General features: G+C 44.5%; 1 protein-coding gene and 2 long non-coding RNA genes across 4 annotated transcripts in view; all 3 read right to left on the reverse strand.

Annotated features, from left to right (window-relative positions):
• Positions 1-1,098: 1,098 nt before the first annotated feature.
• Positions 1,099-10,769, reverse strand: LOC148649580 (uncharacterized). 2 transcript variants are annotated; one of them, XR_015925872.1, is made up of 3 exons: positions 4,823-10,769; positions 4,220-4,302; positions 1,099-3,155 (listed from the first exon to the last, which is right to left on the reverse strand). It is a non-coding gene; the product is annotated as an uncharacterized LOC148649580 (long non-coding RNA). The 2 variants fall into 2 exon arrangements; XR_015925871.1 differs by lacking the exon at positions 1,099-3,155 and having other exon boundaries at positions 4,113-4,302.
• Positions 10,770-11,283: 514 nt separating this feature from the next.
• LOC148649581 (uncharacterized) lies at positions 11,284-12,000 on the reverse strand. Its single transcript, XR_015925873.1, has 2 exons — positions 11,853-12,000; positions 11,284-11,537 (listed from the first exon to the last, which is right to left on the reverse strand). It is a non-coding gene; the product is annotated as an uncharacterized LOC148649581 (long non-coding RNA).
• An 8,999-nt stretch (positions 12,001-20,999) lies between these two features.
• The window catches only part of ptp4a2b (protein tyrosine phosphatase 4A2b), a 34,283-nt gene continuing 28,657 nt past the window's right edge, over positions 21,000-26,625 (reverse strand). The window contains exons 5-6 of the mRNA XM_088602470.1: positions 25,041-25,115; positions 21,000-23,718 (exon numbers count right to left, since the gene is read on the reverse strand). Of these exons, the coding sequence (XP_088458596.1) occupies positions 23,607-23,718; positions 25,041-25,115 (187 nt within the window). The 3' untranslated portion in view covers positions 21,000-23,606. The remainder of the gene's footprint in view (positions 23,719-25,040; positions 25,116-26,625) is intronic.

Raw genomic sequence — 26,625 nt, forward strand, 5'->3', positions numbered from 1 at the left:
CCCGGACTCGCACGATATGGAAATCAGATGCAGAGCCCGGAAGAGCGTCAGCGCCTGGCTTTTAAGGTGGGCTGGGAATGGGGACACAGGTGCACAGGATAAAGTCTCACGTGAAAGGGCTGGAGCACCCTTAAGGAGGGGGAACTATAATCGTGACATAGAGTGCTAATGGTTTATAACAGTGTAGCGCCCACGTGTGGCGCTGTAGCCGAGCGCACGCAAGGCAGGCTGGGAACGGTGGCTGAGGGGCGGGACTACCCGCCCGTATATAGTGGGACGGGCTCTAGAGACGCCCTCTTCCCTCTTGTGTCTGTGTAGGTGTGGCGCAGTGCTGTAACCCCCCTCAGCGTCTTTAAGAAATGTCCTGCCAACCCGCGCCAGAGCCTCCGGCCTCTTTCTTTTCGTCGGCGAACCCCAGGAACGTTACCATAGTAAGCAAAGTTTCCTTCCAAGCAACTGACCCGGGTTTGATTCCTCAACAATGTATTATCAAAACACTGGGCTTCCTGAGTGACTCGTCCATGACAGGAGCTTGCCCGGGCACGGCCTGGGCTCTGTGGTCACAGGTTCGAGCCTGAGTCATGTCACTAGCAGTCCGTGATGGGGATTGCCCAGCAGGTGGCGCACTATTGAACAAGTGCAACCAGGGGGGGTGGGGGTGGGATTAATTGACCAGGCTGTCAGCTCTCAGTAACACAACAGTAACCCTACAGCAGTTCTGTCAATGAGCTACAATCCGTGTCTCTCCTGCAATTGGCACTGCTCCTCCAATACGGGCGAGGCAGCCTGTGACGTGTTGAAAGGTGATTGGCCGGGAGGAGAGTGAGTAGGAGGGAGGGGTCTGGACACACTTCCTCATTCTCCTGTGTACGCCTGTGGGGTTCACAGATGCAAACAAATGTGAAAAACGAACAGCTGGCCATTTAAAATCTGTTGGGTAAAACACAAATAACTGGGGATTTTAAATAAAAAAACTACACCTGAGACCTTGAGTTCTGACAGCTTTATTGTTATTGTTGCTTAAACCTCAGGAGCACAACTGGAGTCTGTTTAAAAGGATATATCCTGACCAGCATGAATTACTCACTATATTGCACACAGATTTAATTATTGATTCTGATTAACAAAAATTGCTTGTACTCTTCCCCGACTGCCTTCCACCCCCACAACATAAACATCTAAACATGATAAAGGAGAAATGATTTCAGAAAATTGGAAGAAAAGTGCTGAAAAAACTGAAAACTGGCAGGTAATTACTTTATGTAATTGTCTCTGCTCACAAGGTGACTCACTTCTCACTTTGTCATTTTTATTCTTTATTTTTGTTCGATAGACGTTTTTATCAAGTTCCAGCACATTGGCATCGCGCATCCCAGCGGTTTGTCCACCAGCCGACAGGAATTCAATACAGCCAGGATTTAATATAAAAACCTCCGACAGCGACATTCCTCTGCAGCCTGACAAGGCGCCAGGAAAACGGGGAAGCTGTCAGAAGAGCCGCAAAGGGGGTGGTTAAAAAATAAATTTAAAAAAATACCTCGGGGAAACTTTTACTCCAAACCTCTATTCCCAAATAAATAAACAGATAGCGCTCGATCCAGCCACTTTCGCTGCATTTTCCTCAGCCTGCTGTGGCGGTCCCTGAATAATACTGCAACTTCTTCACCGTGATGATGGGATTTTGTATTTGCATATGAAGAGAAAGCTTTTTCCCCGAGGCACCAATTAAAACTTCCTTTGACTACATTTTAATTCTGTCTTCCCACTGCCGTACGTTAACAACAGCGTGCACAGATCTGGGCATCTTTTTCTTTTTAAGAACGCGCTGTTAAGAATGAGCAAATCTGCAGCATTAAGCAAACATTACTGAATAATTTAAGACAGAGATTTGCATCAATCAGATTAGATGTTTTCGGATCGTTGTCACATGCATATTGAATAATAATGTGCATTAGCTGAAAGTTAGTTGTTTAAATAGTTTTTATTTATATTAATCGCACCCACGACTCCACCGGACGAACAACATACCCAGAACTTATTTGGCAGTGGTGAAAATCTTTTGGACGTGTTTTTAACCGTCTGTGCTGGCCTTAAAAAGGACCCTAAACTCTAAACTACACAAGTTGAACAGAATAAAACACAATCAGAATAGTCTTCAAATATTGTACAGTTTGGCTAGGTTGGGCTGGCAGCTGTACATACTGTATATTGGATAGAACTGAGAAGGTAGTTGAGGCTGTTGTGTATTGGAAACAAGCTGTTCTCTACACCAAACATGCAAAGCAGCTTTGCATATATTACATACAGAACATATGTTGCTAAATGAAGAGCAACTCTCCAGAAGCATTGCCCTCGCTTGTCAGTTTAAAACTGGGTTGCTGCAGGCTGGGTGCTTGGTGCGTAGAGCCTTTCACCTTACAGACAAGAGCCCTACTTCGTTTCAGACAACTTTTACTTATATATTCCCATCTCTCAATAATAACAAGTACTTGTTGACAAATACAATCTGTTCTATGTCACCTTGCCATACACCCATTTTTGTAGATTCAAGTAGCTACAGGCGACTCCATATCTTCCTCCACACGGTGAGTACACCTGTGCTTTTACATTAGTGTAGAATTGGCAGGTGTCAGGACACCTGTTTTTATGTTCCTTCTAATAACTCCACAGGCTCCTGGCTCATCCCATGTACCACAGCCTTCAGGTTTGCCTGACCAAGTCCTGGGGACTCCAGTGACGTGAGTTTCTGTTAGTTATATTCCCTCTGAGCTCTCAGTAGCTTAATGGAATCCCTCATTGGAGGTACATGTTGCTGAATTGGAAATGTTCTTCTGATTAGTTCTCATGTTATTGCTCTCCCTGGCCAAACTATTTGGCCCCAATCAAATAAAAGACTCCCTCATAGCCTGTCATGCCTGGCTGGCTTGAGGAGCATGAGACAGATATCCATCACCTTGACTGGCCTTGACCTCAATCCTATAGAAGGCCAGTTGACCTACAGTACTTGTCTAAGTTGTTCAGTTCAATTACACTGGAGGTGATTGTGCAAGAATAGCACAAGACTGGACAGCAAATACTTCAGAAGCCTTGTTGAAGACATTTCACTTGCTTTTCGGAGTGTTGCTCGGAGAAGCCATTCTTGAAGCCTACAGCTGCTGAAGAGTTGAAAACAGCGAGAAATGTTTAAGTCAACTACCAGCTGGAGTGAGCAGCCTGTACAGCACCGTGGTCACAGGCAGCAGGCTTGGTATCCTCCCTGCCAGCAAGATAAGCAACAGGAAGAGCAGCAGCTCTCACTCGAACCCGGGACCACGCTCACAACCTGTCCCAACCAGGATCCGCGTCAACACTGCCCTTTAACGGCGACACCATACTGGAAGAGCATGGCTGGATAGAGTGAGGAAGGGATTTTAATTGCTGTGATTTATAAAGGGGCTTCTGCACACTCCCTTGCCAAGCCAGTCCTTACTGCAGTCCCTGTGCCAACCAGTGCCAGAATCCCATAGCCTGGCATTCTGCCGGCACAGGGAGAACAGAAGCTGACCTCGTCCACCACCTTACACTCTTCCTTGGTGCTGTGACTCTTTATTTCAATTGGCAATTAGAGAACACTGAGCATCAATTACAATGTAATTGGGGGTTTAATTTCTTCCTGAAACACAGTCATATGGTGGACCAAAGCTCTGTTAGGCACTTATTAAACAGAAATTGTAATTTCTCATCTCGAAGGCGGATTTAAAAAAAGAAAGCATAAAAGAAGTTCCAGCTAAAGAGTTTTTTTTTCAGTTGCTTAGAGACACAATAAGGATTCTAACAAGCTGAGACCTGTTGCATTTCAGTTTCAATTAATTTACAATAAATCCGCCCTGAGTTCTCATTATCTTCCTGCTCTATGACATTTTCTGTTGTTCAAAATCTGCTTTTTAAAATAAACTCAAAACTTTTCCCTCAATCATCCTGACGAGGAGCGTGATGGAGCCAATAGACTGAACCAAGAAATTCTGACTCTGAAGCACTTAGCTTTAAAAATCAAAATGACACCTACAGTATACATAGGTGTACATATCTATTTGAAATCATTATTTAAAATCACAGTAAGGATAACAAAAGAATAGAGAAGGAATTTAACTTTATTCATCTCCAGGCCAATATATGAGGCTGGAAAGCTTGAAGGATTCTTGCTGTCTGTGCTTCTGTACACAGGCTCCTCAATCCTCACCTCTCTGATTTACAGTGTCACATCAGCTGAGCTCCTGGATCATTTCATCAGGTCTGGCCATGCAGCACACTCCATCCAGGGAGCTGTGAAGCAAAAAATATTCTTTGGTCTTATGTATCTTGAAAGTACCTTACACAAAGAAATATAGAACGAGAGAGGGCCACAATGCACTTCAGAACTGTGCTTCATAAACAGGCTACAAGTGCTGAAGAATAAATTACAGTGTGAATATCGTAAATGGGAGGTCAAAGGAGACACCGCTATAAAGATCAGTTGCATGCAGATTTTTACAGTCTGTAAAAAGCTTATAAACTATTCATAAATGCTGGATTGTAACACTAAACAACAGGGATACAGTAACGTGTGGAGAAGTAAATATTAAGTCATGTTAATGGCTTAATGATCATTTATGCTTCATTAAAAGTATTAATTGCTTTGTATGCAAATCCTAGCTGATCTGGTTCTCAGCACAAGGCTGCTGAAGGACGTTTTCCATACAGACCCTCCTTGCCTGGGAAGAAAGGAGAGTGAGCGCTGGGTGAATCAATTTTAGATTCCTAATAAAGGGGAAGGAGGGGTAATAAAAATGCATTTTATCTCTACCTAAGCTGCTTTCTAATCAGCTTTTCACTCATCCTGGATTAAGGCCTTTCCTGGGGACTCCTCTGTGGGCCTCTGGAACATGACGTTCCCGTCCGCACGCTCGCTGTCCCCCTGCCATGTGCTCAAAGACTCCGGCAGCCACAGAGCGTCGGGGCCGAGTCTCTCCCGGACACAGACGGCCAGCAGCCATGCGGGAACTCTCTCCTGTCATGGCAGAGGGCAGATCCCAGATCCCCCACAATCTTCTTGAAGAAGGAAACAGACATGGCACAGCGCCACGGGCAGCCAGGGTCACCTGTCTCTCCCTCCCGTATCTTCACACACCGTAACTTCCATCTGGGAGTGAGAGACTCCAGATTCCATTCATTTACAGTTCTGTCCATATCAAAGTCGCTGTTTGTACAGAAAACGTTCAGTATGTTCAAAACCAAATTTTGCTTAACACCTGGACGGTGAACATGGTTGCTAAAGTATTCAAGCAGCTTTGCTCACTGTCCAGGTTTTAAGCACTGCAGCTCTCTTCTGAAATGGCTTTGACCATTTTCAACGAGCTTCATGCTGCTTTTTCACAGTCGTCAATTTTACTTCAGTAAACCACAGTAAACCGTAGTGAACGCAGTGCAAACTGCCATGAAATCATGAAAATGGGAAATGATCACAAGGTAAGAGGCAAGCCGGGAAAATTCATGGCAAAGGAAAACTATCCTTACTGGGAAAGCTTACAATGGGCAAGCATGGCAAAAGGGTGGAGCAGTGGCTCTGTGGCGCAGGATCTGCGCCTGTGGCTGGAAGGTTGTGGGTTCAAACCCTGCAGCTGGCAGAGGAATCCTACTCTATTGGGCCCCTGAGCAAGGCCCTTAACCCCAACTGCTCCAGGGGTGCTGTATAAATGTCTGACCCTGTGCTCTGACCCCCAGCTTCTCTCTCCCTGTCTGTGTTTCTCATGGAGAGCAAGCTGGGGTATGTGAAAAGACAAATTCCTAATGCAAGAAATTGCATATGGCAAATAAAGTGATCTTATCTTATTTTAAAAACATGGGAAAAGGCGAGGAAGCCACACAGATTTATCCTGGTACCTCAGGGAGAAGAGCCACCCCCCACACACACTTCTAAAGGGCCCTACCTGAGCCCCAGGTCACCACACTCATTCAGCTTCCTTCTGCATCTGTGTGCCGGAGCCAAGGAGGGAACACAGCAGCCGCCTAAATCAGCTCTTCCTTTTCTGGAGGACAAAATAAAGAGAAAATGACGGTTCCCATCCCCAGCCTGTGACCATCCGACTGCTCACAGAAGATCATCCAGCACAAGTGAGCCAATCAATGGGCAGGTAGACATCTCAGCACCTTGTGACCAGTAAAGCTTTATTCCATGCTGAAAAGAGAATAAAAGAAATGCATTGTTTCTGCTGTGGAGCCTTCTTCTTCTCGGGTACCTTGGCAATCAGGTAGAGCTCAAGGCCGTTCACTAAGTCGATCCGATAGTCGCCATGTGCTCTCCTTCTTAGCGAGCATCCATCTGCAGATGTTTACTCTATCTAAAAGATGGGAACACAGGAATATTTCAAGACTTTGGTCAGGACTGTCTGTTTTTATATCTGATTTGGCATGTGCACCAAATCCAGTATTCACAATGTGAAAATGGCTTATTTTACATCTGGAGAAACAGAGCATGGTGCTCTCTGAGACAAAAGAGAGTGAAATTTTGCTTCGAGATCACTGTGAGTGGGAGGCAGCAGAGAGATGAGACACACTCTCCCAAACATTGTTCACAGCTCAAAACTGCTTCCTGGGACTAGTTCTGTACTTTGCTGTAGACTTTCAGACCTGATATTTGGGATCAATGGTGAGGTCACTGATGCAATGGATGAGTTAGCTGTGCCCATATTCCACACCCACCAGCGCTTTAATTTCAGCCAGGTAAGGGCGAGTCAGGAAAGAGAGAATCTGGAGGCTGGAGAGCAGACACAAAGACACAAAGATAGAAATCAAAGCATTCAATTTCAAATGTGCAGCATTGTTCTGCTCTTTCCACTAAGGGTGTTTTTTTTTCCTTAATACAGAAACACAGTTCTGTTGTGATCTTCTACTGAGATTGTAGGTATTTTGCTTCAAGCTGCCAGGTGATCCTGCTAGATGTGTGTGTTGTAGCCCAAGAAGAGCTCTTTCAGCCTGCTGGCTGTGCAGAGGGGAACGGGTGATGTTCCTGACGAGGAGCCCCTGACAACGAGTCAATTAGACCTGACTGGGAGCTGTGATGGATCAGCAGCTACAGCACTTCACACCAGCTGCTCCAGCGCAGTTTACCTCCAGTCGCTGATTGTGAAAATGCTGAATTAAAGACCTAAATTGACAAGCTTGGCATCCATTTATCCAAACTAGTCTTTTTTAATAGCTGTTGTAACATCAGTGACTCACTGTGGAAACCACTAGTGGGGGCTTTGAGTAAATTGCTGATACTCCTAACATGCATACAGTATACCTAAACACCAAATTGTGCCCAAGATGTCTGGAACTTGCACAACAGTGTGTTTCATATCAATGATCAACAGAGATATGTGCTGCTCTGTTAAATCATGAGTTTCTAGCTACAGTAAAGGACACAAAATCTTGTTTTTCAGTTAAAAAAGTTATGAGAAGCTAGTGCATCTCAGTTTCCCAAAGCCTCGGTTTTCTGAGTTTATATATATTTAAAGCATTTAATTTTTCTTGCTTGTTCAGAATAAAAGTCTAGCTAAATAACAGAAATTACATCCATTCATTTCACATCAAATGAGAAAAATGGCCCATTTATACTGGAAGCTAATCAGAATCTAGAGGGTACACTGCAGCTTTTTTTTAAACTACTTCAACAACAAAGTGTTTTTTTCCCCTTTAAAACATTTTTAAAACAAAACTAAAACTGTACATTACTGAAAAACTCTTCCTATAAGACGAGAGGAAAGGGAACTCTTGCCCAGCCAGGCTGCAGTTTAATAAAACCTACTGGAACCTGGGATCTACACAGAGACTTGGCTGCCATTCCTTGTCTACCACAGTGTTTTCTTTAAGCTTTTATTACTCTAAAACAGGAGGTTAATACAGGACATCCCACAATTAACTACTATATTTAGAGTTCACAGTTAATACGCACTGTTACCTCTTAGATCCATCATTCTTGTCATTGTAGCACATTAAAAAAAATAATTGAAGAAAAAATAAAGCTGAAATAGAAAGCTCTCCTAGACAAAGATCAATATATCAAAGCAGGCATTTGTAGAAAGCAGTGTAAAGCAAAGGTCAGATGTTTTGTGAGCAATATGTAATCCTTTCACCGTGGATTTCAGTCACAGTGTAATTGACTCATTAATTGCAACGTGCCCCTATGTGCTTATTGGGGAATACTTCTCTGGCTTCACATCAAGCTCCCCAGAGTCCGTCACCAAATATTTCTCCACTTCTCACGCCTGAATGAAAGATTGCAGTGCTTCTCCTGTGGCAGTCCCTTTCTCCCGCAGTGGCCAGACCCAGTTCTCAGCAGCCAAGAGCCAGCGATCATGCGATCCTAAAAGCATTACAGATAGAGTCTGAGTAAACCCAACATAAGGAGCCAAGTAGCCAAGAAGTTAAGCTTTCGTGTTTCTACAGTTCTCCAGCTAACTTGGGAACAGAATTTTAAATAAAAATGTCTAATCAAGCAGTTTATTGAATCTATTAAGAGTTTGATAGGGTAATAGAGAGCACAGCTGCAATAAATAGCAGAAGACGCTGGCTTTGCTGTAGAAGTGTCCCTTGGCTGTACCACACAGTACACACAGAGCACACTGAAGCAAAACACAGCCACATCAGTAACATTGTAGACTGGGGGCTGCAAGTGCTATTTCTGAATGGTTTGGAAAATGGTATACATAATGAGCAGGCCAAGAAGATGATCACTTACATGTGCAATACATTTACAAAACTATTATCAAGAAAGATATCTCATTAGCCGGAGCAGGAGCACAAACATTTTATCAGACAGACATGACCCAAGAAAATTCATTCTGCAGATTAACATTCGTCATCAACAGGGCTGATCTGATAGGAGGTGCACCGTGAAGATCACAAGCTAGTACAGGGTGTGGCCGGCGCTGGAAGTCGTGGCACCTGGGCAAAGACGTGTCTGTTTACCGGTCTCTGAACCCTAGAACACACAGCTCATCCCAGCTCCCTCGTGTGTGTTCGACGGGGCTCAAGCATGATAAGTAGAGCATCCGTGAGCTGGCTGTCACATTCTCTTGTCACAAGAGGTGCTGCTACATGAACGTGCGGAAGTGTACCTCAGGATGAGCTCTCATGGAAAGGCAGCGATGTTGGTTCCTTCCTGTGATTCGCTTTCTCGATTTTGCACCAGGCTGGACATTCAACGGGATAAATCACCTCATCAGAAGAGACCTATCAACTCTTTCCCTGTTAAGATGATTTAGTGTGATAGGCAAAACCGCTGGAGTGCATCACACGTTTAATCAATATCCAAAATCAAATCAGTATACTGTAATTTTCTAAAATCACTGACACCCATAGAGTAGCTTCCTTTGATGCTCAGCGTATGAAAAACCATTAATAGAATGACATTAATAAACGATCAGCCGTTACTGCAGATGAATTGCTTATTTTGTATCAAAACCCTTATCCTGACCAGGGCCTGAATCACACTCCTAGCGCTGAGCTTGGGGTTATGTGCTTCATCTAGTTGATTAACACCTCGTTTATTATCCATTTAATCTGTGTAATTCTGTAGCTCCTCAGATGAAGTATGTGACAGTTAAAGCGTGGTCAAGCGTGCAGAGGTGAGAATTGTAAAACCTGATACAGTTCAAGGGGAAACCGCTGTGCTACAGAACTAGGGAGAATAAGATCAGATCACTTTATTTGCCATATACAATTTCTTGTATGAGGAATTTGTCTTTTCTCATATCCCAGCTTGCTCTCCATGAGACACACAGACAGGGAGAGAAGCTGGGGGTCAGAGGGCAGGGTCGGCCATTTATATGGTGCTCCTGGGGTAGTTGGGGTTAAGTAGGATTCCTCTGCCGACCGCGGGATTCAAACCGGCCACAGGCACAGATCCTGAGCCACAGAGCCACCGCACCGCCCCAAGAATTGTCTCTGCAGAGGTTTTTCAAGAGTGGTGGTGTGAGGGCCACTGTCCAGATGCTCTGCAGCAGGCTGGTCGGGTCCCTGGCGAAACAACTGCCCCGCATGGGAGACAGAGACAATCGCAGGTGATGGGTGGGAGCAGTCGTGTGTTGTGCAGTATGAGCAACGGCAGCCACAGCATGGCTCGCGAAGATAAGCGCTCCCAGATAATGACCGCCAAAGCACGCTGCTGATTGACTGTCATCGTCTGAGAGATTTATAACAGGCTCGAAGCGCATATACTGTAACAAGTGGGATAGGCTGGCGATTAGTCCTTGCACTCAGCACACACGCGCGACAGTTAGTAAGTGCCCGGCGCCGGCGTCTCCTATAAATCTACTGCAGGCCGTGGTGTAGATCGCTACCATTACTGCAGCAGAAGAATTTAACAAGGGCTTTTTAACACTTTCACAGGCCTCCCCTACCCAGTCCACAGCAGTGTCGATAGAAGAAACAAAAAGGGCATTTTCATGCAGGGTCTCTGAAACTTAGTTTTGAGCATTGCAAGTTTTCAGTAAACTGAAGTATGAGTAAGCAACGTAAGTATATTAAGTAAGTGAGTGAGTATGTGAAGTAGGCAAATAAAGTAAGAAAAGTTTGCAAAGTTATTTAAGTAAGAATAGTAAGCAAGTAAAGTAAATAAGGAAGTAAAGAAAGTAGTTCAGGTGGGGAGCTGCGTCAGCATGTGTAGGCTGCAAAGGAACAAGTAAAGGTTTATTCCTGCTGAAAAGAGAAGAAAGAAAACACAACTTTTTGGCTGTGGAGCCTTCTTCGGGTGTGATGAAGAAGGTGAAGGCTCCACAGCTGAAACGTTGTGTTTTCTTTCTTCTCTTTTCAGCCTGGAATAAACCTTTACTTGTTCCTGTAAAGAAAGTATATAAAATAAGAAAAGTAAGTGAAGAAAGTAAGCAAGTGAGAGAAACAATTAAGTATATAAAGTAGGTAAATATATAAAGCAAGTGAAAAAGTATGTAAATTAAGTACATAAAGTAAAGAAAGGAAGTAATGAAAGGAAATATGCAAGTACAGTAAGTGAATGAGGAAAGTAAACTAAGGAAGTGAAGAAAGTAAGTAGATCAAGTAACTATACAAAGTAAAGACGGCATAAATGTTATTTACCTGATTAAATTAGTCAACAAACATTAAAAACACCTGTTGTGTCCAGCTAAGAACTACCCAGCTTAGGTTGAAGTGGATAACAAGAAAATGCAAAGTTTTTTAGGTAATTTTTTCTGCACACTCTCATGTTGTTAGAGGAACGTTTTTAACTCGGAATTGCCAGTTATTTTTATACACATAAACAGACAATTTCACATTGTTCATTTATTGAAGTTTCAGCTTATAGCTTCCAGTCCAGGACCGCGCGGGAAGAATCGGGTTCTGCAGCTGTGCTCCTCTGACAAATCCGCTGGTCAGATGATTCATCTTCCGCCACACTGCGAGCGTCACGGAGCTGACAGGAGAGCAGGTCTCTCATTGACATCACTGCCAGCCTGCAAGTGCCTGATGAGTCATCGATGTCAGTGTTTGGCTAAAACCGCCAAGGCCCTGGTTAAGTCACCCTGTGAATTATATTAATCACAATCACAATTAAATGTAATTTGATTTTAGGTAAATCAAAGTATAAGGATGACATTTTTGGCATCGTTTTGCTGAATGAACCATGACATCTCGACTAAGTGTGGTACACTTGAGTGCCTTGCCTCAAGTGATTGTTGCATAAATGTACTTATCACCTCTTTACTTGACCGAGTTTACGCACAGTCGATGAAGTGATTTAAGATGTCAAGCCTGCTGAACTTCGAGACAAAAAGGACAAATAACAGGATGACAATGGGCCATGCCTCCGTGCCACGGGTCACCTCAGGAAGACTCACCAGCAGGGGAGCCAAGTACTCCTTAGTGATGAATCAGCAGTGCAGGAAGGACATCAGAGAGCTTGGCGCACTAGTGCGCACTAGTGCGGCGTGATATACCAAGAGAGGTGCACATGGGGAACTCGTGTGCTGTTCTGGACAGGAGCGTCTGGTACCTGTAGAACTGCACTTGACGTGGCTGACGGCAATCTGACTGCACAGCCCAGCTCTGAACAAGTCCTGGGACCTCCCTCACTGTCTTTCCCATCGGCTTCTTCTGACACGATAACTTTCCAGCAGGATACAGGCGCATCCTCGGACAGAATCCTACAACCTACGGTCTGGCTCACGGATGTACAGTACACCTTGTACTGCTTCCACCAGCAGCCACACACACCACTAGCCTGTGAGTTTCACAGCAGATCTCCATTGGTTAACCCCTTCTAATGACATAGGTTAATCAGCTTGATTAAAATCTGTTGCGTCGACTCGATCTGTTCAATAAAATGTCAATGCGCCCGTTACAGAAATATTTAGCGTTGTGGTAACTGTGAATCTGTTGCAGTTAGAAGCGATAGGTCTGTTCTGATGCTCAGTATCTAAATTCATTTTACAATGTTTAAGAGTTTCAAAACAACTGTTAATTTCAGTGTTATGCAATGTAGAATTGAGTCTTCTTGCACATGCCGTCTCCCAGACCTTCTGGGTGAAATCCAGCTGCATAATGATGAGCTACAGCAGCAAACCAGCATCTCCAGCAGTGCTGCTTCACACAGCCCTTTCAGCCCACTCAGCTGCAGAACTACAGCACCACCCCCACACTGCATTATCACTATTAATCCTATTAATCGCCAACTAATTAATGAAGGAGCTGGTTGGTGCAAAATGATCTTCATTCACTAGAAGGGAAGAGATTTGGGTTGAGTCTCCCCATGTATATAAAGTAATTTATCTGCAGAAGAGACCATCCGAAGTGACTTGTGTCATCAGTCACTTTGGTGTGAACTGTGGCTAAGTAACAGCAAAATCAATGAGTTCCATACCTGCCCAGAATGCCATACATATGAACAGGGGGCTGCAGAGCAGTCTGCTGCTGGAGTATAACACTCACACTCATTTGAAAAACTCATGTAAGCAGTTTGAATGCATGAATTGCATCTAAAATAGACTTTAGGCACAGGTGGCACAGTGTTGCGACAGCTCTTGAGTCCTGGGTCCGGTTGCAAGGGTTATCTTCAGATGCTCTGGTTTTCTCCTGTTTTCCTTTCTTCCCTGAGATGCTTTCAGTGTTGGTGCTATTTCAGCTTGTACCCTGTTCCTCTGGTCCAGTTTGCTGCAACACTTATCAGGAATAAGCAGCTTTCCGGAAATGAATAAATGGGTTGACTTTATTTCAGGCGCTTGTTAAATGGACACTCTGACAACAAAGAACTCTGGCACCATCTGGTGGACATTATAGAACGCACCGTTAGAGCTTGTCCGTTCACAGCCTTAGGGACTCAGAATTGCCACAATTTTTTCATCCCAACCATTCTGAATCGGGAGCCCCAGACTGTCACAAAGAACTCCCCAAGCTGTAGCTTGAAGGAACAGCTTCTCCAACACTCATTTTGAACTTATCCTCCTGTAAGCGTCACAATCTTAAAACCCGACTGCCCTGTGCTGGGTACAGATGGGTCAGACGTCTTAAAGGACAAAGCAGCAATGAGCCTGGCTGTACTGAGGTGTCTAAACACTTGCAGTTTGTGAAAAGGACTCAGTATAATGATAATACATTGATAAATTGATCAATTCAGTTATTATCACAAAAGGTATTTTATAAAATATAGATTAATATTAGAAACCTTTTTGTTTCTGCTGTACACTACACATTTTATTTTGTCTGTGGAATACAATAATGGTAAAGATAGATTGTGATCAGTTAATTAATATTTCATCAACTGTGAAGCTACTACCTTCACAAGGCCATTAGCTCTGAAAGTGTCCAACACCTCAGCATGAATAGATCTCACTACTAAAACTGCACTGATTTAGCCTAATTTCCAGGTTATGGTCAAGTCAAAACAGATTCTCATAGACTGATAAGGACACAGAGGTCTGCAAAGCACTGGGGTTGAATCCTCAGGTTCTCAAAGTCCTTCCTTCCACTTCCTCACTCCTGCTCTTGGGGCAAATCCATCACACAAGCACTGCGTCTCTTCACCTAGGCTTCTATGTAGGACTGGAACATTACTATAGAAACCTAAGGGTTATCATTATAAGGGTAACAACGGTATTGACAGAGATGTGTAAATCATAAGCAACCAAAAAAGAAAATGTAATTTTAGCACAAACACAGACTTGTATTCACCTTGCGGGAAAGTGCTGGTGAAGTACAACTTATAAAGTGACCTATGCAGATATACACGCAAAAAAACGAGAATTTCACTCTCCAGATCGCGCGTAAAGACACTCGCAGGTGGGCAGCCTGCTGTCGTACAGTAAAAGCCGACCGGGGAGAAAAGAAAAATGGCCCCCACCTGTCGCAACACCTGCGAGCGCTCTCCGCCACTCTCACCTTCCCGCCGCGCGGCCGCCGCCAGTGGAGAGGAGCGCTCCAGACGGGTAATTGACTGCGGTTAAATCACCACCTGTTTCGAGCGAGAGCCAGCTGACTTCAACAGCGGCTGCCGCAGCACTGGGGCTCCCCCGCCCAGCGGGGACGCTGAACCGGAGCCATTCCTGGAGAAGAATCAGCTGTGACAGCAGGACGCCTGGCATCAATCATCAGCCCCCGTCGTGACCGCCGGGGCACGCGCATGACCATACGGCCATCCCATGTGCAGCAGTTCTGGGCCAGTCGCCGCCACACCTCCCTCTGCAACTGTGGGCATTTATAAAACTCAAGGACGTGTCTTTTTACTGCAACCCTTCATGCGAAATCAGTGTTACGCCTGGTTTCCCACGAGGCTCTGAGTGTTGCCCCCACACCGGGAGAAGAGGAGGGGTCGCCTGTTGCCACAAGCTGCAGCGCTGGAGCTCCAGGACAGCAGTGCAGAGAGATGCCGAGTGGTCCCCTTGGTCTCCTCCAGCCATCTGTTGCAGCCCATGCCAGTCATGTCCAGGGACCCAGGCCCTTGCTTCCTCGCCACAGGCCAAGCGTGCTTTTACAGAGAGGACACTGGATCGTTTTAGACCTGAAAGCTTCCAGAGAGCTAATGGGAGCTCAAAGGCGGCGAGATATTTGTGTGCCAGAGCAGAAGGTTAGAAATTGGAGCTCCTTCTGAACTTCACACTTATTTGAGCAGGTTGGTCAACTTCGAATTGAGACGTCGAGACGAGGGAACAGCAAGGCGGCGTAAGGAAACGGTAGCGACCCACCTGCCGATGCCCTGTGAGCAGCCGACAGGGGGGAGTGAGGAAGGAAGGGAGTGAAACGATTGAAGAGATCCTTTGGGCTCACAGTGGAGTCGAGTTTGAAGTACAGAATATAAGCGTCCTGTTCCCCAGGGACGGATTTAAGGCTCAAACCTGAAAACAGCGGCTAAAGAGACGATCCTTGAGGGCAGTCAGGAGTCCAGCAGACTTGAGAGGGCTCCAGCTGGGGTCTATGTATAGAAAAATCAAGATTGCTGGATAACAACAAATAAGAAACCCCTGCACTCCAATTATTTATTCTTATTTCTACATGCAAGTTTTCCACAGAGTTGGAAACAAAATGGCGAGGTCAGTTTCATGCTGGACAGGGTCAGTCTAAGTGAGGTTGTCCGCTAATTATTTATCACCCCTGACCTCAGCCTAACAGAGAGAAGGAGCACCCAGTACCAGCAGGCGGGCCACAGCCCTGAAAGCGCACATGGGTGCCAAGCGACATGCACAGGGCAGGAAGCCCAGGCCTCCATCTCCTGCACCAGAGACCAGTGTCCATCAGCCTGCATACAGGCAGGAGCTCCAGTGGCGCTTCCAGATCCCGCCTGCAGGGGGGTCCTACTGGGCTCCTGCTGGGCCAGACGAGTAAAGTGGGACAAGCACGGAATTAAGAGGAGGAAGCAATGTTTTTTTCAAAGAGATCCCAGTTCTTAAGAATTTAAAAATAAAAAAACATATTTGTATTTGCAAATCGAACACTAAAAAAGACATGTCAACAAAGAAGAGTTTTTGGAGCAGGTAGTCAAAAATCTGCTTGATTCTAAGGAAGAAAAAATGGCTGATGGAAACGTTGTGACTTATGAGCTGCGTGCAGTACAATGTCACTCGCAGTTTTTGAACATAAAAGACACTAAATCCCACTTTGAGGATTCAATGTTTCCGCTCTGAACCGCTTGCAAAAAAGAAAAGAACAACGCTTCCCTTTGCTCAGAAGCGCAGTGCGTGAAAACAGCAGTCGTGCGTCAGACAGAAAACTATTTATCGGAAAATAAGTGCTTTGTCTGTCTAGTTCAACATAAAATATTATTGTTCTTCCTGTGCTTCACCTGCAAATGCCAATATACTTTTCACCCAGTTAGGTTTTCCATGCCTTCAGGCTGGCGCTACGCATTAGGCTGCCACCACCCACAGATATCCAGGTGCCTCGATTTTACAGAAAGATGCTGGAAGATTGTTTATGAAGTGCGTTGTGGAAACTCTCACCCACCAACTAGATGCAATTAAGTGACAGAAATAAACGCACCACTAAAAATAATAATTTATAACATTTTCAGAAACATTACTAAGCTAGAATCCTGTAGTGCACAAAAAATATAAATACTGATCAGAAAAGTGGTAGCTGAGCTTTCTAAACTCAATGGACATGACCTGTAGCACCTGCGGCCTTGAGACTCCAGAGGAAAAGGGCTCTAGGAGGCTGAGGACACTCAGAGTAGACTGAAGGAGGTAATTCATCAGCTCATCGTGCTCCAGTCTCAACACTCTCAGGCCCTGCAATCACCTGGGACATATTCAGCAACCAGATGATGTCTTTGCACTTGGGAAAGTAGCAGGCTGACTTACAGGAGACGGTGTGTGGAAATGACGGGCTGTGATTGTCATTTCAGGTGAAAGTTCCCAGCTAAAAAGCACACAGGTCACCTAAGGAGGAGGAGGAGAATGAAGAAGAAAGACCCAACATTGAGACGGCAGAGATATGTGCCAGGTGAACATATCAGGTGAACAGAGTGGGATAGGATGTTTGAGAGAACATGGGTCAAAGGATATTGTTCTATTTCACAGTACGTAGGCCATCACAGTGGAAGCTTAAGACATTTCTCTCCTTTTCCTGCATGGCTTAGTAAAAAATAAGCTGGGAGCCGCTAGTAACCTCTAACAATAAAGCATCACTTAGGTTATGGTGCTTGCTTCTGCATTATTCATAGCTACTCCAAACAGAACTGATAAAATACATTTCCAAGTGTTGCTACAGTATAATATGAGATAACGTGCCCATTAGGCTAGAATATTGCAGGACTGTCACTTTTAAGAAAAGAATACAGTTAAGTATGCTTGAGTTACATAGGCTTCCCTGCAAGTTATTAGCTACACAGACACAAATGGAAAGATGGATTGATAAGTTTTTAACTCACAGCCAAGAGATTAGATATGTAAACTGTTTATATGACAAGGTATGAAACTGATCTTATCTATAAAACCGAGACACTATCACAGCATGGGAGCTAGCCGCATAAATGCAGTTAGACAATGAGCTACATCGCCCTACACCAGCCACGGCTGACAAATGAAAGTTTTTAGCCTTGCTCTCTCACCAACAGATGGCAGTGCTGTTTCAAGCAAGAGAGACGATTTAACAAGTTGTAAAAATGCAAGCCCTACAGAGCTGTCGCTTAAACACACACGCTTAAAACTGCCCATTCATCTCCGTCCATCCTTTTTTCATCCTGTCGAAGCATCATTCCTCCGATGGCATTTTTCGCTCCACAAGTATCTTCATCACTCTGCATGCACGTTTTCATTTGTTTCTATTTTATTGCCAAATCCAAACCCACTTGTGGCTGGCAGATCTGTTCTGCGTGAGTGTAGGCCGAGGAATCTTGCGAAGGAAATACCACGCCCAGATGCTCGGTTAGTGTCTTGATGTGGTTCAGAGCCTACCGCCATTTCCAACCTCTGCAGCGGATGAGGTTTTAGTCAGACGTGCAGAACCTGGCCTTCTTGGAGTGGGTCCCCCAGAATCCTGCCTTGAGGAAAGCCCTGCGGAAACCTCACTGCGGGTTACCCTACAGGGCCTCCATCTGCCCCAGGCGGCGACCTGGACATCCATCCCTACGTCACGGCAGCATCCTGCATCGATTCCGCCAACGGCCAGCAAGGCTGCACCCAGGCAGGGGGGGGAGTCCGGGCGCGTGCTCAGTATGGCCCAGCTCGCGGCTCTCCGGCTCTCCGTGGGTGTGAAAGCCCTATTCCCACCCCTGTTGTTTTTGTTTGGATGCACCGTGGAAAGCTGCCTATACGATTCCTCCCCAAGGCGGGAAATTACAGCGCCGAGGACAACGATCCGGCTCCAGTAATTTCAGCTTGGCAACCGGCCCCGCGGCTGGCAGGGACCTTTTACAGTTTTCATTCATGCATTACAAACAAAAGGAAAAAGAGGGGATGAGGCCGATTTCGGAAGGCAGGGCTGCTGAACTAAGGCTGTCTCGTCTGCGAGCCTCTGTCCCACCCCCAGCCTGCGGAGAAACATGACGAGCGTGCGCCTCATCAAGAGCATCCTGCTCCACATAGTTGTAAATTACTGCTTTGCGCTTCACTAACCAAACCAACCAGTCTTCAAAATGTTCCTGACGAAAGGAGGGACCGAAGAACAGCACGTCAAGTGCTCTGCTAGGTACTACCTTTCCTCCAGTTGACTTAAAGCCAGATCACACGGGGAAAACATGACACTGGATCGCGCTGTTCGCCGGGAGGCGGTTCGAATGCCAAGCCCCGTCTCCCAGAGCACGTGCCCTCCCCCTGCCTCCACGCTGTCGTGACAGGCGGAGCCCTGACGCGTTCCAGGCAAGAGAGCTTCCAAAGCACCTTGGCAACGACGTACGGCAACAAACAAATCAGCAGGCCTGCCAGGGGCCAAAAATAACCGGAGCTGAGCTGCAAAACAAAGCCAGCAAGTCTCTTCTCATCAACTTGGTTTGCCAATTTCTGTTTTGTTCTGCTCGGCTACTTCAGCGGTCACAAGCAGCCCTCGTAGGTGTCAGGGGGTTCATATTTCCCCTTCTAGATGAGGTTTGTGATTTTTTTCCAGCTCTTTGAAATGATGGGAATATGACACAAAGCTGTAAAGCCTGCTGACCTAGAACTACAGATGGTCCAGTAATTCTGATGGGGTGGGAGGGGTTGGGGATCTTCACTTTGCTGAGAACAGGTGGCAGCTCATTATTTCTGTGAGCATCCCTGACTAAGCCAGTCACACAAATCGCTTGCTCACATCATGAGTAATCATGACTCAGTCTGCCAGGAGAAACCGGGCCAAGTTCTGCCCCGAGTATCAAGCCTCTCACACGCCAGACTGAAAATATCGAAGGGAACCCTTGCCCACCTGCATGTCAGTCAACTGAGGGCAACATTAACATGGATTAAAAAAAAAAACATGCTTTTTTATAAACAATTTGAAATAATCACAATAATCAAAACAAATCAATTTAAAATCTCATATTGGTAATGGCCAACATGCCTTAGAAGCTGTAGTTCGTCTTGTAAAAGGCACAAATACAAGGGTGAGACAGCAGCAGTCTCCTTTTTATGATCTATACAGGGATGCAAAAATTAGGGATTTTTTAAGTAACAAATATTCCTCTCTACCCCTAAGCATCCTCCCCACCACCCCGACCCCTGGAGTCAAGAAAAGGGAAGCAAACACCAGGGAGACTGAAAAATCTTTCGGAGACCTCGGATAGCTTCAGGCTCTCCAGGGAAGGACTGGAATGAGACGCGAGAGCAAGGAAGGAGGCACAAGCCAGTAACATCACAGAGAGCGGGAGCCTCTTGTCGGCAACCGTGTCCGGATTGCGGAGCGGTAAAAGGAAAACGAGACCGCGCACGTCTGAGGGGGCACGACTGGCACAGCTGAGCAAAGCGGTGTGCTTCCTTCTTGCGTTCAGGCTCTCAGGTACAACCCCCGCGAAGTCACTCCAACGCGATGACCGCCGAGAGGCACCCTTTCTTAATGCACTGACCGCTCTCTACACAGTATGTTGGGCTCTGAGTTCTTAGAAGAGAAACTTTTTAATCTAAAAAAAGTTAATAACATTAAGACTTCTGTTCACTGGTGCTACAATAAGACAGTTATTTTTTCCTAAGATTAACCTAGGTTTCATGTCTGCATCAGCTTCAACTACTTGGGAAAATTAGTCACAGCAAATGTCTGCCATATTTTGTCTCAACTGTAAAAAAAAATTGGTTTAACATTGATAGGCAGCAGTAAGATCAATACCTCAGTCAATGAGCGATTTTCCACTCACTTGTAGGCACTTTTTTAAAAAGAAAAAGTATCCGCCTACTCAGCTCATCCTTGCACTTAAGCTCTTGTCCTTGGCAATCTGGGACAATGGAAAGATAAAAATCATATCTTTCCAATGCATTCGCTCTCATCTCCGATTAGCACAGCGCGTCACATCCGAGGCAACTGGAAAACACTCCACCTTATCTGTTCTCTGTGACGCCTTCAGCGACGTCAGAACATGTCGCATTAAATGTAGAAAAACAAACGCTTTTTCTCTGCTTGCTCCTTGTCCCTGACCATTCACCACTGCCAAGAGGCAGTTACTGCGCACAGCTATCGAGTTTGCAGTGCTTCACAAAAATCCATTGACTGCAGACCCTCTGATGCAAGTCCAATGGTATTTTTTCTAGCGAACTCAGTTTTAACCACAAATAAATAAAATCATTATGAGGTGGTTGTAACATTAAGTGAAATAGTGAACGTGCACCAGAGAGGTCATCTTGTTCAATCTGTGAAGAGAATGCAAGATATAGGGGGCCCCTCAGAAGTCAAGGCAGAAAGTTTACCGACTTCCAACCAGAATGCTGAACAGTGCAGCTCACACAGCGATGGGAAAACAAGCCACCTCATGGGCATCTCGGTCTTCCAAACCAGCTACTGCAGAAGACTCAGCCCTACATTCACAACCGTTGTCCTGGGGATTGTGTAACTTCAGGTCCACGAGTGCACACACAAAAAAAATACCAGTTCCAATGCGATTGTTTGCTTTGATTTAAAACTTTATTTCAAGGGTTTACTAAATGTACAAGCCGTCAAAAAAAAAAAAGTGATGTTCTCTCCCCTTGTCCCCGGCCCCTCAGCTCTTTCAGTCGGTGATGGAACTTGGCACAAACTACATGATAGACTAAATTCTGTCAACAGGAAGAGATTATAACAGACACTTAGGATGTGTTCAACCCCATAGTTTTTTTTTTTAAACCATTCTCTGCCTTCTTAAGAGCCCCCTTCAAACTCGTTAGGAAATCCACATGACCTCCTGAAAACAATGCAGAGATGCGCAATGCATCTTTCGCAACAAAGCTTAAAAATTAAAAGACTGCAATTTAAATAAAAAAACACCCCCCTTAGTATAAACACACCCAAAACAGAAAAATCAGTTTGAGAAATATAAAGCATGAGGAAAGAGGGGGGAAAAAAAACACAGGAGCAGAAACTGACTGTCTTCTTTCCTATGGTGCAGTTTTGCCAATAGAGATTTCCAAAAAGCAGTCAACTGCTACCGCACAGCAATGTTGGATTTACTTTGAAACATTATATTAAAGGAGAGACTGGGTTTGAAAACGAATACTAGGTAATTGTCACTTTACAAAATAAAAATGGCGCAATTTGTCTGCAACAACTACAGTAAATCTCAAATTCCTTGACGGGGAATAAAAAAAGACTGATGGATATTGCGCATCGGTGTGCTAGGTCAAGCGCGCGCTAGTGGCCGCAGCTACTAGCATTAAGGCATACTGGCACGGGACAGGGATGAGGATAACCTGCGTTTCACCCCTCCATGCGAGAAGCGGCTTCAATTGCTTGTCACCCCTGTAAATGCGGTGCAGAGGCCCATGGCGTCACCGCCTGCTCGCCAGGCAGCTTTCATGCAGACCAGCCAATAAGATCAAATCAACAGTCCTGTAGAAGCTGGGTAGGCCTGACCTACAACAAAATCTGGAACATCGCATCGCCCGCGCTCCCCACTGAAGCGGTGGGTGGGAAAATGATTTTTCGGATGCTGAAATAAGAATGACAGGCCAGGGGCCTAAGAGAACGTAATTTCTAGCTCAGTGTCTTAACTCGTGTTTCATATTTCACTGTTAAAAAATGCCGCAAGAGAGCACCCCTTTGTAATTGCTCCGCAGGCCAAGTGTCAAACAGATGCTGAGAATGAGCACATTCTTTACAGATAGAAGCCGTCGCCTCACAGTCAGAAATGACAGAAACTAACAGCACTAGGACAACACAGAACAAGAAGATATCCAGACAGCTTCACTTATACTGCCGAACTTTCTCCCCAGGTTTCCTCCAGGACTAATTATTCCTAAAGTGCTGAATCATTTAGCCACAATGATTTAATCTACCCAGGCTTGGAAAAACAATTTAAAATAAGCTTGGTGAAATAATTGGTTGTCTGTTGATTAGCTGGTATGTGCCAACATGATCATGGTATACTAGCATGTGAAGACATGCAATTTGATTTTAAAACCATACAGCAAGTTGAAAGGATAAGTTCAGTATATCTACCTTCCCGAAAAAGAAAAAAATGCTTCCAAGTCCAAAATACTTTAAAAGAGGAGAAATTTCATTTTATTTAAAAACAACGTTAAAGGAAGCTGTTAAGAGATCTGGCTGGCTGGGAATCCTCCCACCCCTTCAACAATGAAATTATGGAAACACTAAGATACACAATGAGATGAGTGTTGCCATTAAATGTTTCTTGACACCTTACAGTGGTGTTGAAAGAAACGTTCTATAATCCAGCAGTGTGACTGGGGTGAGGCCTGTGTTTCTCCATGCAGGTGGCAGTACCTTAACTGGCAGATTGTCATCTAGTTGACAATAAAAAAAAATGACAGGAAGCTCTTGGGACAGTAAAAGGGCAGGAAGAAGCTTTTCTAAAGCAATGCCTTCACCCTCGTAACGGAGCACTTTCAGACTAGGGCACAGAGAAACCGCACTGCCCATTCTCTGCCAGCAGGGGCACAGACAGAGGGGTGGCCGAGAGGGAGAAAAGGCAGAGGGAGGGAGGCAGCTTCAACAACAGTGATTCTAGAATTTAAATAAAAACTCTAAAGGATGATTAAGAAACAACGATTTCTGCTTTATTATAAAATCTCATTTGACCTCCTCCCTCACCCCCCCCCCAAGAAAAAAAAATCATAATTACTGCATTCAACCGGAACCTTTTGGACACTGTGCAAAAGTTTACTGAACTAAAAACATTGCTGAGGTTTCCAAAGAGTGATCTCTGCACCCCTCCGCTCCCCGGCCCCAAGAAGATCCAATCCACCCCTCCAAAATACAGAAACTGATTTTTGTTTTTAGGGTAGACAGAACAATCCAAAAGGGACACAATCCATCACCTATCAAGTTCCAACCAACCACGATACAAAAAACAACATGGAATCCTTCACCACAATTATGAAGCTAAAATATAGAGACATTTATCCTTTGTTAAAAACACGCTCCACCAAGCAGACTGACCACGTAGTTCCATGCTGCAGGAGGCTCATGACTGCGAGGGCATTTTTTTCTTAATTTTCTCAATTCAATTTTCTAATCATCATCATCATTATTAACTCCCCCCACCCACTTTCTATCTACTGAATGCAGCAGTTGTGACCGTTTGCGTCCTTGAATTTCAGGCGCATCTTGGGTCGGTATTTTTCGAGGTAAAGCAGCTGTTTGGAGTTGAAGGCTCCACGTCTCTTCCTGAAAGGCAAGCAGGGAAAAAATGTTTCGATTATAGGTGCAGTAAGACCATGTCCAGACGCAACACCTTGTCCTGTCTTTAGGACAACAGGAATTTGAAAACGTACGGTTTCACGCTTTGAACTTGGCCCCTAATGAAGACTCTGTAACACTTTTGATCACCCGCCTACACACGAGCTCATACAAACGTCCTGCTGTCCCATGAAGCATTTTCAGGACAAAGATGACTGATAAGACCCAGCCATTTTTTGCATGAATGAAATGTATGTGCTAACCCAGCTGATGCTTGATTGCATGAAAACTGTTTTGAAATTGAAATTGCTTCCTCTCTCTTAGTCAAGGTCACTGTTTTACAGCAAGGGGTCAGTAGTAAAGAGCACAATTTATAAACTAGTTGGAGCTGCCTGAAGTGCAACAAATACAAAATTCAAGGCAGCAGCAGCATGGGGGAGCGGTCAGGCCTCTGGATTCCAGGCTTAAGGGTAGTAGGTTCAAATCCAGGCAGGACACTGCACTCAGTGTTATTTGGTAAAGTCTCGGCTCTATAAATGGGTCCCCAGAATCAGTAAATGAGAATTTGTTCTCAATGGACTTGCTTGGTAAAAAACAGTAGCCAAGCCACTCCAAATTAACCATGATTTTACACACACTAAACAGAACCACAATTGTAAATAGGCTAAGAGATCCTTAGTCGGCTCCATGGCAGCAGATTTGTGATGCGGTGCTGTTTAAGATGATTCTGCTTATATGATGAAGGAAAAAAATAAGAGGGGTCTTGTAATAACAGGGATCATTATGCAAATATTTAAAAAGCTACAGCGAAAAACATGTTGACAAGCTTACAGGGTAGCAAAGAAAACCACAGCTTGAAACAAAGAAAAGTTTGAAATGTTTTGGATGAGTGAAGTCCTTCAAATTTAAAGATTCCAGTCCATGAAAGAGGAGGAGGAGGAGTTTCAGAGTAAATTCACTTGGAGCTAATTCTTACCAAGAAAGAATTCTAATCCTTAAAGAATACATAAAAACAAAATTCCATTTTAGTCATACACTAACTTCTGTATGAGTCTGGAACAAATATGTACTGGAACTAGTTTTAACATGTCTTTCAGCGGTACTGCTTAAGGGATCTCTGACAGTTCCATAGGTAGTGTTTGTTGACTAGCCTCAGCCTAGAAATCTTCAGTCTGGACAAAATCTATAGCATTGTATAACCCAGTAATTCATATTACAATCACTCTCCTTCACCTGCAACTGGCTCTAGTGTCTGAAAATACACCCACTGCATTCCCTCCCACAATACTGCAAGGACCAACATAACTTACTGTCGTATAAACTGGACCGCATCCTCGTACTTCATTCCACATTCAATTAAGGCTAAGGCCACCAGGACAGGTGCTCTGAAAGACAGGGAGCTGCATTTGAGCGCTGGGGAATCAGAAGTCGGCAACAACAGCAAATGAGAACAGAACCTCTCTGCAAAAGGTCACCGAGGGTCCTGACAAACTCAAGACGCTTCATGACATATCCGCCAAGGAAATGAAGCACTGGACCCCTCCAAATCATCGTAAACGCTGACTGGAAAAAGAAAACGGCAGTGCAGTAGGCAATTTGGAAATAGTGGAGTATAATCTGCAACGAAAAGTTCATCTAAAGACCAGCCTTCAGGAGAACAAAAAAAAAAATCAACCTGTTGAAGGAAGTGGTTACGAAAAACAGACTGGTATCTGTTTTAGATAAACACTTAATCGGAAGTTCCAAACATTACAAACTGTTTTGACATGAAAAACCAATGTCGTACTAGGGATTGGCCATGAACAATCTAGTTTTTAGCTTTAACTTCAAAAATATTTTACGACCCAAAACCTACAACAACAATGCAATGTTCATAAAAGCTCACATATTCACACAATCTGCCAATAACCATTTACAGTAGTTGGCCAGACCCATCCTGTTTGATAAAAAAAACTCTTTGATACCCAAGTTGCAGAAACAGGGTCATAAAATATTCACCAGCCCATAAATGCCAACAGCAAAATGCTACTCTAAGGCAGCTTGGTAAGGCAATAAACGTAATTCCTGGAAAAAGAACGATTGCCCAAGTCACATATTTCGGGAAGAAGAGTCCATTCGTTAAAAATCTTAATACCACAGTCCCTACATAAACATATAAAGTCAATAAAACCATCACTTGTCACTCTGCTCTACTGGTATCATATCACCACACTTCTGCTGAATTCATGCAGTGCTGTGAAGAAAAAAGATTTATGCAACCAGACTAGAACTACCCTTCCTCTTCAGACTCGGCTCTTGTGTGGTCTAGTAACATCTCGTTTCTTCCACCCACATTTTCAATTACACTGCTGGTCTTGATAGCTGCATAAGTGTAACACTTTAGGTAACTGTACCATTAATGAAGTCAATGCCTCATGCAATTAATTGAAAAAAAGCCTTATGGAAAACTCTATACCTGACTAATTAAAGAAAAATAATTAGCTGAACTGAACGCCGGTTGGAACAAAACCCAGAAGATAAGGCCGTCCAGGAATGGTGTTTGAGACGCCAGCGGCGGCGTACAGCAGGGAAAGGAAATGTGTGGTTAAGAACAGTAAGAAACCTCCTGAAACGCTGGGCTTCTGCCACCTGCGGTCAGGTCCGGCAATGTATCCCTGCAAAACACACCCCTCCCCCACAACAGGGCCCGGGCATGCTTGATTCACTAAACAGGAAAACAAAAGTCATGGGATTTTGTTTAAGCAAAAGAGGAAAAAAATAAAAACAAAAACCCATTAAAGTCAGGCTCTCCTGCACAGTAATTTGGTTTTTCTCGTTGTCTCTACACTGGTATTTAAGTGGCTTTTTCAGGCCTAACCAATGTTATAGTTGGAATGTGGTTATTTTGCAATTTTT

Source organism: Lepisosteus platostomus, chromosome 13 (assembly GCF_059453375.1).
Source record: "Lepisosteus platostomus isolate fLepPlt1 chromosome 13, fLepPlt1.hap1, whole genome shotgun sequence".
Lineage (NCBI taxonomy): Eukaryota > Metazoa > Chordata > Actinopteri > Semionotiformes > Lepisosteidae > Lepisosteus > Lepisosteus platostomus.